Source organism: Passer domesticus, chromosome 1 (genome assembly GCF_036417665.1).
Source record: "Passer domesticus isolate bPasDom1 chromosome 1, bPasDom1.hap1, whole genome shotgun sequence".
NCBI classification, from domain to species: Eukaryota; Metazoa; Chordata; class Aves; order Passeriformes; family Passeridae; genus Passer; species Passer domesticus.
Genome location: NC_087474.1, coordinates 24,061,802 through 24,079,405, shown reverse-complemented (window position 1 = coordinate 24,079,405; position 17,604 = coordinate 24,061,802). Strand labels below are relative to the sequence as shown.

Sequence of the window (17,604 nt, the reverse complement as noted above, 5' to 3'; positions counted from 1 at the left end):
GCACTGGGGGCTGGAGCAGAGCATGTTGTGATCCCTGTGTTCAGTAGCTGAGTCTGTGACACACAGAAAGTCTGACTAGAAAATCTAATGGCTTTTTAAAATCTTTATTTTTTCAGAGGCAGTCTCTGACTGCAAACTGCACTATTCTCTCCTGAGAATTAGCTTGCAGGACCTGGTTATCTTGTCACACATCCTGCAGCCTTCTCTTGCCTTGCCTCGTGGAAAGGCAACCTCACAGTTTTTCTGACACCTTGCAGCTCTTTTGTCTTTGATAACCAGCATCTGACTTGGATAAGTGCTATATTTTAACTGGTATATTATAATACAAGCTAAGCTTACAGATGTGTCCAGGCATATCATTAGATGTAATTAAATTTTGTGGATATTAACATGTCCCCTGTGAAATATCTGGCACTGAGCCATGTGCTAGTAGACCTGTGAACAAGAGAAGTACAGTAACAAGGGCACCCCCTGAGGGTTTGTGGATGAACCTCAAGCAGTTTCACCAGGTCTCCACCCTTGCTTCAAAGAGAAGAGGCCTAGGCTCATCCATGAACCATTTCTTTCTCAAGCTTGAAAGATTTTACCTGTTTTCCCAAGCTCTTCTTCTTGTTTGTGCTTTCCTCCTGGTCTTAGTCCTGGCAGGTTCTGCTGTCTTCTGGATCTCCATTCTGAGGAAAGGCAGACTACAAATCCCTGTTGCTGTTGGAGCATGGATACTATTTGATATTTTATTTTGGTTGACCTTCTCTTGTGGCCTTTTTACTTTTCCCCCGCTTGAAAAACATTTGGTTGCTTGCCACTACCCCAAACATTTCCTTTCCTGTTTGCTTCCCTCTTAGGTTTGAAACCAGCTTATTGGTGGTAACTTTATTGGCTGGTTGTGCTACTTCCACAAATTGATAGCAAGGCAAATTTAGCAGTGAGAGATGAAAATTATTGAAACAAACTGTATCCTAGATAACTTGTATTTTAAAATTCACAAGCAAATCATTCTGTTACTGTTCCGCAGAAAGACTTGCTGTTAATTCCCCTATTCCCTCAATATGTGTTGTATTATCAATTACAGTGCCTCTATAGAGGTATGGGCTGGGCACCATTTTCCCTGGAGTATTAATCTAAAGTGGGAGTGAGAGGTGGCAGACCTATCTTGGGGCTCTGTTCTAAACAGTTTTTAAACTCCCACAGGTTCATGGCTACAAGGTCAACTATTTAAAGTTCTCCAAAGGTGTTTTCAGAGTTTACTCAAACACATGGTATTGTCTCCATTACCAGCACATAACTACAGTACCTCAGAGTGAGGGAGAAGAAGTAGACAAGATAAATACAATTACAGAAATTACTGAACCAAGAAAAAACACAGACACACTCCTCAGCAGGGTGAAATACATTAACCTCTCAAAATTTTGAGGGAGAAGTTGCTTTTTTTGTAAGTCCTTTGCAGCAAAGTGAAAAAATGCAATGTTGCTGTGTTCTCTGATAGTCATGGTTCATCATGGTAAATTTGCTCCTCCTCAAAATTTCTTCTCTTTCAAACAGGGTGCTAAGGCATGTTTTTTGCGTGACATCCCCTTCTCTGCCATTTACTTCCCCTGTTACGCTCATCTGAAAGCTTCATTTACAAATGAAGATGGGAGGGTTAGCCCTGGAAATCTGCTCTTGGCTGGATCAATAGCTGGTAAGTGCCCAGATTTTCCTTTTCAGTTCTCTATACTGCTCTGGCAACACAATAGTTATGGCAGTGACAGCAATAACAAAAAATGCTCAAAAGGACTGTATGCAACAATACTGTGTTTTGCAGCCTTACTGCAGAAACAACAAAGTTACTGTGCTATAGAGTCAGTTGAAGATACTTCAAGTATCTTACTTCAAGAAGTAAGTTCCTGGTATAATCATAGTATTCAGAAAGCAAAAGAAAGGGAAAATAAGGTTTTTTGCTGGTGTTTTTTTATCATTTATCATCATTCCTCGTGAAATTACTGTGCTGGTTTTGGCTGTGTCTCACTGTCAGGTAACTTTTTGTTGTAATTATTTATAAACAAAACCATGGCATTCATAAAATTCTTTATGATCGAGTGATTCTTGAATTTTGGTATATATAATCCAGAAGCCACACTGGATGTACAGCTCTCCAAACACAATGATATAACAGGTGACAACATGATGACAGTATTTGCTATCCCCAGTATCCCACTGAAGTTACTTGGCTTCTTGAGGATTTTACCTTTATAATTTTTTAAAATATTAAACAAAGCAGAAGGAGAAAATCTTGAAAACATTGCTGCAGTGCCACAGGTTGCTAATTCCTGTGATATACCCAGATATGACAGAGGTACAGAGCACTTGGTTGTTTTAGTCTGCTGCATAGCAGAGAGAAGAGCCCAAACATGCTTAACTTCTCACAGGTGAATTTAGCTTGAGTCTGCCAGAGCCTAAGGGAGAAGACAGAGGCTTTGTAAGCCTCAGCTTGCCCTTGTCTGCTGCATGGCTGGTCCCTCCACAGCTTCTACACCCACAGAGAACCATCACTTGGTAGCTGTCTGCTGGAGGGGACAGCTTGAGTGTCCTGCTCCTGCAGTGTCCATGGTTTCCCACCTAGGGAACAAATAGGCTTGCAAATTTGTGCAACAGGACTTTTAGGGGAGTGTGTAGCAAGCAGGAGGGCTCAAATCAGCTGGTACTTCCACCATGCTTATTGGGGGCTGCTTGGTCTCTCCAAGCTGCAGCCAGCAGCTTCCTTCTCAAGCATGGCCCCTGGCAAACTGCTGTGACCTGCCAGGTGAGAAAAATGATGGAATGGTATGAGTCCAGTACAGACAGGTGGTTTAGCAATGTTTCCTCATTTAATTTTAAGCTTTCTCCTCTCTGAGAAAACTTCTTGGTCAAGATTGTACACAGGGCTGTGTCTCTTTGAGAGCAAGGCCCTTTTATGGCCAGTATCTGGTCTTGGAGAACTAAGATTGGTTGGTTTGCTGTCTTGAAGCATATTGATCTCTATTCAGCAGCTCATAGTCCAAAGGAATTGAGCTGGTACTAGCCAAGCCAGCTGTGTTCCAATGACTGCTGCTCAAAACCCCCTTGTCCTCTCCCCTCCCCCACCTCATTCCAAAGTCAGGCTTCAAATCCTCCAACGGGAGCTTTTACAGCCAGCTTATTTCTTACCCATTTTAGTGGAACAAAACAATTTTTGAACTTTAGATCATATTTACAGACTTGAAACATAAGATGGCATTTTTAAGCCAAGTAATTTCTTAGGTTTTCCTATTTTTCTCTTTCTAGCCATTGTCAGGTGATTGCAGACTGAGATAACCGTCCCTTTGAAGTTCAGGCACAGAAGCAGTCTTTATTGTTGCTGATATGGCTCACCAATCTAGTTATAATGTGAATTTTATCCAGTGCTTCCTGTGAATCCCATCCTAGGTTAACTCTCATGAGCAAATTACAGTGTTAGAGATACAACACTCATCATAGTGTTTACAAAAACAAGATATTTGTTTTATTGGGTACATGTAAAGTGTGATGGGGGTGCATGTGTCCACTGCTTTGCCAAAAGAATGTCAAGGGAAAGACAGAACAAAACACCCACCACTTCTCAAAAGCTGGCTTCAGGCTTTGGGCAATATCTCTTCTGCAGCCAGGGATCTCACCTGGTCATCAGACTTCAGATGTGTGCATGAGCTCTGGCTGCATGTGGGAAACTCCCCCTTCCCACACACAGCCCATGGTGCTGGGATATTCAAGCTAGCCATACTCAGATGTGCATCTGTCTCCTCTGCCAGTGGGTGTTGCTTGTACTGCTTACATCATCTTCCTTTCCATTGTGGTTGGGGTCACAGGCAACACGTGTCATCCAGCTTGATCTGCTTCTGGTTTTCAGATGTCTCAACCTGTTGTGCCGTAGTATATTCTGAGATGATTCTAATATCATCTGCAGGATGTCTCCTTAATTTGCTCTCTTTGCTTACTGACTCCATGAAGTTCCTTCTTCTCCCCTAGTTCCTTTTGATTCTTGTCAACTCCTGCTGGGCTATTTGCCACGTTCTGATTGAAAGCTTCTCTTGGCAGCAATCTTTAACTTCGATTTGTCTGTGAACGCTTTTGTCCTGTACACATAGTTCCTAAAGAAAGGATTTTAAGTATCTCAGGTGCAAAATATCCTCAGTAATATGGAGTGAGTGATAAGGAGATGGAAGTCAACGTGTAGTAAGCGGAATTGTTTCTAAGTAAGTTCTTTGATTTTCATGAAAACACTGGTTGGCTTTTGAAGGACAAAAGTCTGGCTTTAAATTGAAGACTCAAGCAATACCCTGGTGTGGGTAAAGCTAAGCAAAGAGGAATTTCAGTGTTTTTGGAGTTCAGAAACCTTGACCAGGTTTTAGTGCTTGCCTGCCAGACAGCCCATGCTTGCACTGAGTGCACACTCAGTGTATGAGTTATTTTGGGGGGACAAGGAGAGGAGGAGGAAATCTTCTTTTGGTAATATTCACATGATTTGATCTCTTGGAGCAATCTGCAGGAAGGGTGCCCTGGAGCTTGAGGCCAGACCATGCTGGTTTGGATAAAATTTGTTTCAGAATTATTGAGCTGGGGAAAAAAAAGGAAAGGAGATTTATGCATCTAGATCTAACCAAGTTGGTTTGGAACAGATGCAAAATGGAAAAGTAATAAAACCATAAGAGACAGTGTCTTCTGGGTACAGTCTTGGTGCTTTTCTTTGCCTTTTTTGTTTTTTGTCTTTTTTTCCCCAATTCTAAACATGCCCCAAGTTTGGATAGGAATGATTTTAGAAATACCACCCATTGGTAATGTGGTATTTTTTACTTTTAGTTGATGATCTGCCAGGGTAAATTTAAATTTTTCTCCACATATTCTGCTGAGGATGTCAGCTGTGGCTTTGCAGCTGAGCAGTCTGCCATTCCTAATGAGAAGAATGACCCTTTTTGTAAGCCTCAGCTCTCAAGTGATGCTGGGCATGCATGGCATTATCTGGTTCTTGGTGAGGTTGCTGTGTGAGGGGTGTTTGTGTGTCTGAGTTTGTGTCTGTGTACAGCCTATTCTAGCACAGTGTACACCAGGATGCCAGGAACCACAAAGAGGAATGAAAAGGAAAGGGAAATATCAACCTTCCCTCCAAAAGCTTTGTGCTTATTAACTATGCAAGTTTCTGATTAGCACTGGAAGCGCCAATCTGTGCCTCCCAGCTTGGCAGGAAGCACATGATACGGTTGTTCCTCTGGGAGAAGCTTTCTCTGGGTTAAGCCATGTCCACAGCAGCAATCTCTTGCTGCTTGTTGCTTGTTCTCCTTCCCAGGTTCTGCTTAAATCAAATGTGCCTGGGTTCTGCTGGTGTAAGGAGGAAAGACCTGCTTCCCTCTGGATAAACTAGGTGTGCAGTGTATGTGCCAAGGCAGTGGTACTCACATGACGACTTTTGTGTTGCTCAGGTATGCCTGCAGCCTCTCTGGTCACCCCTGCAGATGTGATCAAAACAAGGCTACAGGTGGCAGCCCGAGCAGGACAGACCACCTACAGCGGCGTTGTGGACTGTTTTGCCAAGATCCTGCGGGAAGAAGGCCCGAAGGCTCTCTGGAAAGGAGCAGGAGGTGTGTAAATGAGCTTTGATTGCCAAGTGATTTCTGATTGTGGCATTTGTCACTTAGAAACTCTCTTATTTTCTTTCAAGCTCGTGTATTTCGATCTTCTCCTCAGTTTGGTGTAACTCTGGTGACTTACGAGCTACTGCAGAGATGGTTTTATGTGGACTTTGGAGGAGTGTAAGTATGTGATGTCTGAACACACCTGGATCCTGAAGTTACCCTTGGTTCTGTTGGGTCTTGGTCCTCTTTGGAACATCAGAGGCAGCAGCTTGCTAGGACATGTTGTAAAGGCTTTCTAAATATTATTTCAACTACACATTACTGGTGGAGGTTGGGATGATATTCCAGTAGCTGTTTTCATAGCAAGATATTACCATATTTTATATCACAGTTTCAAGCAGGGGACCTATGTTAGTGTAAACAGAGACAGTGGGAGGCTAAATAATGGGCTGGGGATGTAAATGCAGGAAAAATGTGACTCCTGCCAGGTCAGGATACACTCTGCATTAGTCCTCACTCTTTGGTGGAGGAGCTGTGTCCCTAATAAGACAGGGCATTTGACATCCAAAAAAAAATATAGTTGTCACCAAGGTCAAAACCAATTTGTTGGCATTTCAGCTGTGCCTCCTGCCTTTGTTGACAATACAGGTGGATGTACATGTGGCTGTTTAGCTTGATCCAAGAGCAGCTGCAGATTCTATGGATCTTTGGGGACAGCAGTTTGAAAGCCACCACAGAAATTACTTGAACTCTGCTATGTTCCTGGATTGGTTGTGTGCTGTAGCAAATACTTATGAACCCCTGCTACCTCACACTAGTTTTGATTAATGCACTGCAAATTTTACCTGGATTTGACCGTACTCAATCAACATGAAGGCACCTAACTCTTCTGGAAGGTTTTAAAACAGGGCATTTCTCCTTATATTGCAGCATTTAATTTAGTTACTTATAGGGAAGTACACTCAGATGTCTCATTAAATTTATGGAAATTTTAATGAATACTGATTTTACTCTATGGAAGTTAATTTATTCTTTTTCTTATTTTGCAGAAAACCAGCTGGATCAGAGACAGTTCCTAAATCTAGGATCACGCTCCCTGCTCCTAACCCTGACCATGTTGGTGGTTACAAATTGGCAGTTGCCACTTTTGCAGGGATTGAAAACAAGTTTGGACTTTACCTACCTCGGTTTAAGCCATCGCCACCTACCTCAAAGGCTGCTGCAGCAGTAGGACCCTAAGTTTATTGCTGTAGGGTTTTTGTTATTAGTTGGGAAAGAGCCACTTTTCTAATTGGTTAATACTTTGTTCCTTTAGCTTCTCATCATATAAAAGATTAGCTTCATTTGAGTTTTAAGGTAATTTTCATCTTAAATGGAATCATTTGTCTTTGTGCTTCCGTAACCAGATCACTGTGAAATTCTTACCAGTTGTTTTAAGTTTGGGACCATGAATGTATTTGTCCACATCTGACATGTGCTTGTGTTGGGAAGACACTAATTTTAGGTTCTGTTTATTGGGGAGGGCTGGGTGAGAGCTGTGAACCAGATCATTTTACAGGCAATGCTCAGTTGCAGATTAGCAGGGCAGATGTCACACATCGTCACTCAAATGGAAAACTCAGTGGATATCACGGTGCTCAAAGCAGAATGATTTGGACTGTGCGTGTAAATTGGTTTGAAACTTGGTGCGTGTCTGTAGAGGTCAGCAAATATATACCTGGTACCTAAGTATGCCAGTACAGCTTCAACTTCTTAAACCACGCACAAGTTCTGTTTCTGGATTGTATTATGGAGCTTTTATGTGGAACATGTTTTTGTAATGGAAACCACATTTATAAATGTTTAGCCGTTGTATTATGTTACTGGTATCAAAATGCTCAAAAGAAAGTGTTATTGTCCATAGTCTTTGCACTTTATGGCAGAACTTTTGGCATTCTACTACACATACAAGGAAATTTCATAACTGGGTGCCTATCTTGGGTTGCTGGTGTTTGGAATTCAGTTTGTATATGCACTTCTATAGTAAAACGCTGCTTGTTTAAATAACTGCAATAGAAAATTCATGCACTGTATCAATGGTACCTGCCTTAACTGCTGGCTTGTAATTGGCAAATAGGTGGTTTCAGATTCTTATTTACTTCATTGAGTCAAAAGAGATTAAAATAGTCTAAAATAAAAGATTTTACTTAATTTTTGGTGCCTTGCACAGTGTTTAGAAAATTCTGTATTTATGAAGATAGAAATAAACCTTTCAAACAGATGCACACATGGTATTCTGTTATGGAAATAGTGCAGTACATCGAATGTCTTGTTCAGCTTCATTGATAAAGTCGGGTTAAAATGAAGCTAATGTTTGCACTTGTAGGCTATAAAAACACCTGCAGCTTGAGAACAAATAACTACAATTCCCCTGCCCAGAAAAGACGTCTGTTGGTGGGGATGTCACTCAGGAAAAAAGAGAAACTTTTTCCTCAGTCAGAAGTGAGGATTGAAGCTTTGATATTTAGATCTTTACTATTGGGAGAAGGTTAGTGGTTATGAACAGCCTGATCACCTAGTCACTTGAAGGTCCTTTTGGGTGTCTCCTATGATAACCTCTAAGATGAGGAATTTGGCCTTGCTTGTCTCCTTGGAGGGGGGGGGAGGGGTGAGGGGTGGATGCCTTCAACCTTGGCTGTAAACTGAGGGAATGCACAGATGCAGTGTCTCTGCAGAAGAATGAGTTTGCTGGGCAATCTCACACTGTGCTGTAATTTGTGGAAATACTGAAATGAAAATCACCCTGATTTTGTATTTGGGTCATCATGAGAGTTATTCTCTTGGATTAATTTGTATTTTGAAGTTACTAGTGAAATGGAGCTCAGGGGTATGAGTAGCAGGACTTGTGTGTGAAGGTGAGGGGAGCAGATGCAGCTGCATCTTGGAGTCTGGCTAAACCACTGGGCTCTGAGAGACAGCAGCTCTTTCCTCCCAGCCATGTTTGTCCATGTCTCCCCAAACAACAGCTCCTTCATTTCAAAAACAGGGGGAAAAAAGCTCTCCCTTGTAATAACCCTTCAAAATTAACCATCAGGATTTTTGGTTAAAGCATGTCACAGAAGTAAAACATTCTCACTGGGCGCTGCCTGTGCTTCACACATGAGATTTCAGGCTGTTTAAGAGCTGCTTTTATCCTTCATCCCTCAGATTTGCCTGATATACCATATCAGGGGTTTCTGTGGAAAGTCAGCAGCTCTGGGAAGATGTCTGAGTGCAGAGCTGCACCTTCTCCCTGATCCAGGAGAGGAAATGCCTGGCCGCTGGATGGGCTTGGTTGGCAGCTGCTTCCTCCTGGCTCATTCTGGAGAGGGACACCCAGGCTGCACCCACCAGAGCACATTCCTCTGCTGCCTGACACTGAGCCCCAGTGCTGCTGGGGCTTTGCAGCCAGGCACGGAAGAGGAATTAGAGCTGGGTTATTGTAGGGCTTGCACAACTTCTTGGCTCGTGTGATAAAGACCATTCAGTGCTTGTGTTCCACAAAACCAATTTCTCTGCCTCCTCGTGCCCTCATTCCCAGGCCTGGCAGTATATTTATGGCTTGTTCTTTATTCTGGGATGAAGGGCAAAGCTCCCATCCCAGGGGCAAAGCTCAGGTACAGCTCTCGTATGGCAGATCCATCTCAGAAGGCCACTGACTTCATCTTCTCTGAGCAGGGCTGGACTGACACCCCCACCCCACCCATGGTGGCTTTCCTTTCACCATTAACTTTCCTGGAGGATTGTTCTCTCCTTCTGCCCGTCTCTTCAGGGTCGGTAGACAGCAGAGATGGGGCAGAAGTGTTGAAGAGCCAGTGGCTGCTTCGTTAACACTAAGCAGAGTTCCAAATCTGCTGCAGCTCTGCCCAGATATCTTGGGGAAGATTTGTGCCCACAGTCGGCTTCCTCCAGACACAAAAGGATGCATTCCTGCTCTGAAAAGCTTGCAGGCCAAGGAATTGTCAGATTGCCTTGCAAACAAACAAAATGCCCTGAGAACAATGTTTGTCCTGTCTTGGTTTCTGGGTGAATTATGCAAATGGATAAAAAGTAACCTCACTTGCTTCCTGCACTCCAGCTAACTCCCTGTGACAGCGCTTCTAGAAAAAAGAAATGGCCAAATACTGATGATGTTACCTGTCAGACTGAGAGTGGGGAAGGAGTGTCCCTGAGGCAGGTACCCCGTGTTTGTGTTTCTCAGTCCAGCAGAAGCCAGGAGATGCTTTTCTGCCTGGTCCCTGGGGAATGGGTTTGGTTTAAGCTGACTTAATATTGACACTTTGCAGGGATGCTTTTGTAAGCAAACATACCACAGGATTCAAAAATAAATTGGGCAGGTTTTTCTAAACCTGCTAAAAATACAAAACCTGACAAGCTGCTCTGCATCATCTTAGGAGGGGACTGCCTGCTTGGAATGACCCTGGCTTAGCCTCTGTGTGCACATACATGTCACACTGCCTGCTGCTGAGATCCTTTCCAGTGGCACAGGGACAATCCAGAATCCTCCAGCTTTGCTGTTTAAACACTGCTGTGAAGCTCAGACTCTGTTTTTGTTTAAATCTTTCCTGGTTTTTGCATAAGCTAGAAGACGATTTCCAGAGATAGTGATAATTTGTGAGTTATTTAATGGTTAAGAATATACAAATCTCAAGATGTTTGTATTTTAAGTGTCTCCAGAGACTTTCAAAAACATAAAATAACACAGAAGCAGCCTGGGATGAAGTGGTTTCTTTAATGCCACGTGCCATGTGGTGATTCTGCTTTCTGCATGGTGGGCAGCAGATAACTCAGGCTGTAAGACTGAGCAGCCTCTCCTAGTGCTGAACCTAGGGATGTCCTCAAAGTGTTGCCTTTCAGAGAGATGACATTTAAAGTGTAGTAATAATTTCAACTTCTCCTTGCACTGTTCCTCATTGCACCAGGAAGCAGTACTATTGCTTGCAAGATTCATTCCAGCTGCTCTAGTTACATTGCCTGGCCTTCCTCACACCCCAGGCTGTGCAGACACTGCGTACCAGACCTGGTGGTGTTACTTCAGAAGTATCTTTGCTTATGACTTTGAAGGAGAACCAGTCCTGTAAGCTTCCCAAGGACAGGTAGCTACTCTATAGCACCCTTAGGCACTGAGTCCTGCCTTAGGAGAGTGTCCTTTGTCACTGGCCAGTGGAGACCATCCCACTCCATGTGGGATGCCATTTTGCTCTGTGAGGGGTTTCCAGTCTTCTGCCATGCATGCTTCTTACCTACAGTTGCTAAAACTCTTTGGAGCTTTTTCCACTTGTCTTGTGTGAAAGAACCTATTCCTGCTTGTTTCCATAGCCCTAGGGATGGAGGCTGTCATTTGTAGTGTGAGATAATGATATTCCAGGGCATGGTAGGGGCTCTCATGTTTTCAGGAGTAGCAAGAGTGTTTGGGGCATTGGTTTTGAGACTCAGGAGGGAACACCTTCCATCTTGAAAAATTTCTTATGGAGCACTTGCTGAGTACCCTGTGGAAAAAGCTGCAGCTCTTGAATCGTTGCAACCCAGTGCCATTTGTCCCACCTACTTTTTCTCTTTGAAGTAATAAGCTACAGGAAATTCTGTGGAGTCTACTCTCAGCAGCAAAGACTTGCTCTGACAGCCTTTCCATGGAGATGTTTGTGGTCTTCTCAGACTTCAGAGGTAGCCTATTTCAATTCCACCTTTCGAAGATCCACTTGGTCCAAGTGCTGTTATTTGCACGATGGACCTGGCATTCCAGCTCCATGCTGAGTTTTGTGTGTCCTAATCAAATTCCAGGCTGGCCAGTGCTGTGCACATGTTCTTTCAGTATACCCTGGCTCTCACCTTCTTTCTCTGTTATCATGGGGTGTCTTGACCAAAGTACATGTCATAAAGGTGAAGAATCCTGCTTCACATTTCAGCTAAGGCCTCCAGCTCCCACCCCCAGTGCCACCTGTAATGTCTCCCCATGTCCTTTCACAGCTTTTTTCAGAACAAATCCCCTGTCCCTGGCCACATCGTTCCTCTGCCTCTTGCCTGTGCTGGTGTAGCTCTGATCCTTGGCACTGAAATCAAGAGGGACTCTGGACTTTCCTTCAACCAGTATAGGAGAATTGTCCCTTCCACGTGTACCTCACAGTCCTGTCCTTCATGCTAAGCCTCAATTTAGCCTCTTCTTGCCACTTGCCTGCTTCTGCTGGAGTTTGTTTTATCTGACCTCTGTGGTTCAGATGTGCTGCCCAGCTCAGTCTGAGCACACAGTTTTCCTTCACAGAAAGCTCACTTGCAATGGCCCTAAAAGAGCCAGGCTGTCTTCTGACCCACTCCACACCCAGAGCAGTCATGGCAGCATCCAGGCAGTGCTAGAGCATAGGACATAACCCTTTATGTTCTTCCTTTTATTCTCTGAATGTTTATAGGCAAAAGAGACTGGAGAAGATGATTTCTTTTTGCTTAAATTAAAGGATAATTTTGTACTTATTTCCTTACTGGGCAGATTCTGAGTAACATTTTGTCATATGGGCTGTTTTAGAAAGACAGTGAAATGCAGCTATTTGTTTAGCAGCAGGAAAATCAAACAAACAAGACCTGTGGGAGATTCCTGGAAGGGCAGCGACAAGGGCAGGTTAGAAACTTCACTGCAGGATAATCATGAGCAGCAGAAGGGAAGTAAATGTTCTTGGGTGCTTTTCCATCTGCTTCAGCTGTGTGAAATGGCTCTTTCATGTTATTGCTCTGTATATACAAACCTGGTGATTTCTGTGGAAATTCATATGTTTTCCTTGTTGCCTCTGTGTACTGTTGAACCCCACACACCACAAAAAAGAAAAAAAAAAGGAAAGAAAAATTTCAAAAATGGACTTTGGTCATACTGATTTGCACACAGCAGCAACTGCTGAAGGTCCTATGGAGGCTGGTCTTAAAGCCATTTCAGAAGCTATTAATGCTATAAAGTAGGGAGAACTTGGACATGAACATGCAGACCCCCCTCCCCCCCTTGGGTTCAGAAAGCTGAATGGTAATATGGAAAAAGTAGAAGCAAATTTGCCAGCTGTTCCCACTGCACTGATTATGATGAATGGAGACAACATTGGCTGCATGCCTTCCCGTTACACCACACTCGGGCACTCTCAGTTGGTATCCTCACACTTTGCAATGTGCAGCTACTCCACAGGGAAGAAGGGTGGTGGGCTCCCACCTGTGCCTCCCATGATGACAGTACTTTGCTGTGTATCCATGTGTGCATATGTTCCTGGTCTTGTGACCCACTGAGAACCAAGTGTCTCCTCCTCTTCCACTCTGCACCACATCTGCCTCATCCATGTATACAGACAACACGGTTTCTGAAAAGAAAACAGGGCAAAACAGGGAAAAAACCCCAGAGATTATATCTAAACTGCTCCTTTACAGTCATTTCACCTGTTTGTTCACCTTTAAGCTACAGAAGTGCTGCAAGTGCTACGCTGGTTCTTCAGGACAACTCCCAAAGCACCCAGGGGAGCAGCAGGAACAAAAAGTTCTCTAACGTATGGCTCCAATCTCAGGGTGCCACCCAAAAATGACTGATACATCTCTCCTGTGTACTAGGCCTTCTGGGAGAAGGTGCTCCCCACAGCCCAGTGGCAGGACATTTTCATGGGCACTGGGAGATAGCTGCAGGTTCCACCATGAAGATGAAAGTAGCCCCTGCACTCTCACAGAGGTGCCTCTAACCACCAAGAAGATAAGGGAAATGCAGCTTTTCCAAAGGATTCATTTTCTCAGCCTACTCTGGTTTTAGCGGTGCAGACTTTCCAGAGCTTCTGGATCAGGCCATAGCCCCAGACATGATCAGATGATGTGTTCATTCCTCAACATGACCGCCCAAAGATGAGATGTGGCAACAAGATGAGAAACTTAATGTACAAGATCCTTCTTGTCAAACTTGCAGTGTTTCTTGCTAAAATGTTTACCTCCATGCCCCTAAATGTGAACCACTGCTAAACCCAGATGTCAGAGCTGGCCTCTGGCTCAGCAGAGTGTTGTGACATGGATGTATTGAGCAGCCTCACCACCAACATCCATCTGGGCCACAGCACTCAATGAGACCAGTCTGCACTCTGTTTCTTTGCTCAAGCCACAAGAGATTGCCATAAAGGAGCTTGTTCCTCTGTCCCCTGTCTCAACCTGTCAAGACAGTCTAAGGAGGCTTTGTCTCCCGTATTCCTTTTCTTTCAGCACATATGGCAGCATGTTGCTGCTCTGCATGTGCATGTGTGTGCAGGTAAGCATGGAGGGAAAATAAAAATTAGCCCAGAATCTGACATGCAAAGCTTAGTGCTTGCCCCCCATGGAAAATTAGTAGCAGGGTCTGATCCTCGCAGGTCCATTACTGGGCAGTCCCAATGCCAAAGCTGCTATTTACAGAGCAGCTGCATGAGTTTTCTGTGTGTCAGGGCAGTCAACATTTACCCAGTGCCTCACCAGTGACTGGCAATGAACATTCTGAGCACTGCTGGCAAAGAAAGATCAACCACACTGCAACAGAACAGGCCTGATACATTTTATTGGCAATACTGGTGTCATACTTGGGAACCACAACCCTTTGTCAGACTATTAGTGTTAACTTGCATGACAAGTATCAGTGACCAACTGTATCTGAAATATAGTTAAAGTGCCTAGAAATAATAGGCATCTTAAAAAAAAAGGAAAGGGAGCTCATTCCATCCACTCAAGCCAGCCTTTATAGATCTTACGTCTTAAGCACAACTGATGTACTGTAATTGTTACGTGGACTTTAATGTAACCTCTACAGCAGCACACAGACAATGCAGTTCTCTCATTATGCACATGCTTTAGGATCGTTTATTTTAATGCTTTCAAATAAATATGTTCCATGCAGCACACCGCAATAAATAAGGAGCAGCAACTTTCGTATAGTACATCCATTCATAATGTAAGTCACCATGTGATACACCACATCTAAAGTCTTTGGCCCAGTCCCATACAGTGAAGCACACCACATCTGCACATAATCATATCTGGCTTCATATGGATTTAATAGGACTATGCCAGAAGGGCAATGTGAGCACAAGTTTAACCAGGGGTTTCTAGCTATTAAATACAGCTACTAAGTAGTTAAAAGGCAACAACTAAACCCATAAAGGGTTGATTTGTCTCTTCTTTCTTACTTTTCAGACAGAAATATAAAGTATGAAAATGCTCTGGATATTTTCAGCCTTGTGTAAAGCAGTGTGATTAATACGGAATGCTTTGAGCAATACTGGCATGTACACTGGCATCAAAAGCCACAGCAAGACCGACTCTGACACTGAACACTGGCGAACTCAGTGGGGGAAGCTGCTGTTCTGGGGGGTGCTGCTCCTCTCCCTCTATGCCGACAGCTCCACCGCCCCCTCTTCCTCGCTGTCGGCTCGGTTGGCGCGGATCTCCACCAAGGTGCGGGCAAAGCGCGTCCACTCGTCGTTGTGTGGAACAGCCAGCTGCAGGACAAACCAGCAGAGAATTCATTAATCACTGGCAGTGCAGGACTGGTTCTCGCCCTGGCCCAAAACTGAGGCAGCTCCTTTGAGGAGCTCCTACCACAATCAGCATGGCTGTGCACAGGGAAGCACCAAGGCATGTGCCTCACCAACCCGCCGCGGGCTGGTACCTGGGAAGTGTGGCCAAGTTCACATGGCACATCTGGCAGTTTCCTATTCAAGTACCAGCCAGAACGAGCCTTTAGTCAATGGCAGAGCAAAAGGCTTTATCTGCTTGATTTTGTAGTGTTGCTGCAAAATCTACCCTTAGTTAAAATATTTCACATTTTCCCAACTAGAGCAAGGCCTTGATCTCTACATGTACACACACGTATGTTTCACTTCACATATACAAGCAGGCCATACAGTCAGCAACCCTGTGCCCAAGTGTAATTGTTTGCAGGAGCCAGGTCAGCGTGCACAAAGTAACAGAGCTTTTAAAACACTCTGTTGAAAATATTTTCCTGAAGTTCATTAAAGCTCTAAGTAGTAAAATAAATATATTGTGTTATTTTAGTTACCCTTCTCTGTGTTAAGGAATTCACAGTTACAGGAAATGCTTACAATGGAAATGTTATACCAACTGGATACTGCATTACTAGTCTGATTTTTTATATCATCATGCAAGATCCATTTCCATTTAATACCATTGATGTTTCTAATGAAGAGCTCTTGAACATCAGGCTTCAAGAGGGACGTGTAATCTAAATAGCTGAACTTCCAGACAAAATGCTTTAGTGCTATGGCAAAACAATACTGCAGTCATTTCCAGCTGGATCCAATACTGCAATTTCTGGAAGATAATGCAAGCTGGGATTGAGATAATTAAAAGAAAAAAAAAAACCAAAACGAAACACCAAAACAAAACAAGCACTTTTCTCAACTTTGTTTTCATTAAGCTGAATTCCAGAAAATGGCAACAAGCATCCACATGATCCATGCAAGTTTTCACTGCCCTCCTGAAGCACTGTGATCACGTCCTGCATATAATATGAAAGAATAACTTTCCAGACATTACACACGGCTTGGTACTGAAGAAGACATCTGTTCTGGAAGCTACAGGAAACTATAATAAACTGCTGTCCACCTTAGCAAATGGATGTTTTTGGATTGAAGAATGGGTATAACCATAGCTAATCCAGTCTGTACTACCCAGTATTCAATCTGAACTGGCTTAAATATTTTAATACACCTAGTGTCCACGTGGCACTAGTAGATCATAGGTGCCCATGAGGCATATGGTACATTGCACTGAAAACCAGTCAAATTATTCTCTTCTCGTTACATCTTGACTGGATACAGTCCAGAACTGGAGACTAAGAAAAGGACATGACGCAGCTGGGGAAAGAGCTTGTGTGTATGTCCAAGATTACCTGCATGTGGAAGCTCCACATCCGCTGGTGCAAGTGTTAATCGTATGGACAAGAATTTGCAATACAAGATCTAAACATCTCCGTAGCTCAGTGGTGATTAGCAGGTTTTTTTTCAACTACTTTTTCTCTAGCTTTGCCTCTACCTCCAGTCTATTGCAGTGTGTTTTTTAACGCTTCCCATGTATTATAAATGTATTATACATGTATATCAGTGACTGAGTTACATTATGAAGGGCTGGTGTGCAAGTTTGGGGTTTTGCCTGTTGAAACACCAAATATAGTACAGTTAGCATTAGGTCAGGCTACAGACTGAGAAATGCAGCCTGTGAAAAAGCCATGTCAGCCCAGTTAATATAGGCATCGTTGCAGTCATCGTTTTCCATTCTTTTTCTTCCACTTCTGGCATTATTCTCCTTTACTTCTCCCAGGAATGGAGACCAGAGTTACAAGAGCAAATCATTTCAGACAGCTGTCTCTCATGTGGATCAGGGATGGCCTATGTTTGAGAGACCACTCTGTCCTTTTAAAATCCTTCAGCAGAAGGAACTGTAGCACCAGAATAGAGGTCAGTACATCAGCTCACAAGTACCTGTAGCACAGGTTTGGCCACAGCCACACACCTAGACTGGCTTCTGTGTAGTAGTAAGGGGCAGTGCAGAGATCCTGCTATCAGAGATGGAACCAAAACCAGCTGTGCAACTATCTCCCTGTCATTACTATATCTCCTAAAAGATTTCATTTCTTCTGATGTGCATAGCACTACCATTTGTCAAACTCTTGAATGAAATGAGTCTCATTGATTTCAAGTAGAAAAATCTTTGAAATGGAGCAATACCCTAGGCAAAGGACTTTCTGAATTTAATAAAGCATCACTACTTCTTGTCTTCTAAAGTCTTTAACAGCATTACATTATATCAAGTGGCTGAAAAATAAAAGATGTCATTCTAAAGAAAAAATCTAAATATATTTATGACATTGAGATAATTTAATTGCTGATACTCCCCAGCATGGCCACAGACAAATAAAATCAAAGTCCAGGCTATTAAAACAACTTTGTATCTCAAACTTGAAGTGTCTCCCAAGGAATGTATGCATTACATGCATTATTTT

At 43.3% G+C, this 17,604-nt stretch overlaps 2 protein-coding genes across 16 annotated transcripts in view; one reads left to right on the top strand and one right to left on the bottom strand.

The window, feature by feature from the left end:
* Positions 1-7,857, top strand: part of SLC25A13 (solute carrier family 25 member 13) — a 98,140-nt gene extending 90,283 nt beyond the window's left edge. For all 5 annotated transcript variants that reach the window (XM_064410646.1, XM_064410635.1, XM_064410627.1 and 2 more), the window contains 4 exons: positions 1,540-1,678; positions 5,445-5,603; positions 5,684-5,774; positions 6,647-7,857. In XM_064410646.1, coding sequence (XP_064266716.1) covers positions 1,540-1,678; positions 5,445-5,603; positions 5,684-5,774; positions 6,647-6,836 — 579 coding nt within the window. In that variant the 3' untranslated portion in view covers positions 6,837-7,857. The remainder of the gene's footprint in view (positions 1-1,539; positions 1,679-5,444; positions 5,604-5,683; positions 5,775-6,646) is intronic.
* A 6,268-nt stretch (positions 7,858-14,125) lies between these two features.
* Positions 14,126-17,604, bottom strand: part of DYNC1I1 (dynein cytoplasmic 1 intermediate chain 1) — a 183,064-nt gene continuing 179,585 nt past the window's right edge. For all 11 annotated transcript variants that reach the window (XM_064410729.1, XM_064410669.1, XM_064410677.1 and 8 more), the window contains one exon: positions 14,126-15,082. In XM_064410729.1, coding sequence (XP_064266799.1) covers positions 14,972-15,082 — 111 coding nt within the window. In that variant the 3' untranslated portion in view covers positions 14,126-14,971. The remainder of the gene's footprint in view (positions 15,083-17,604) is intronic.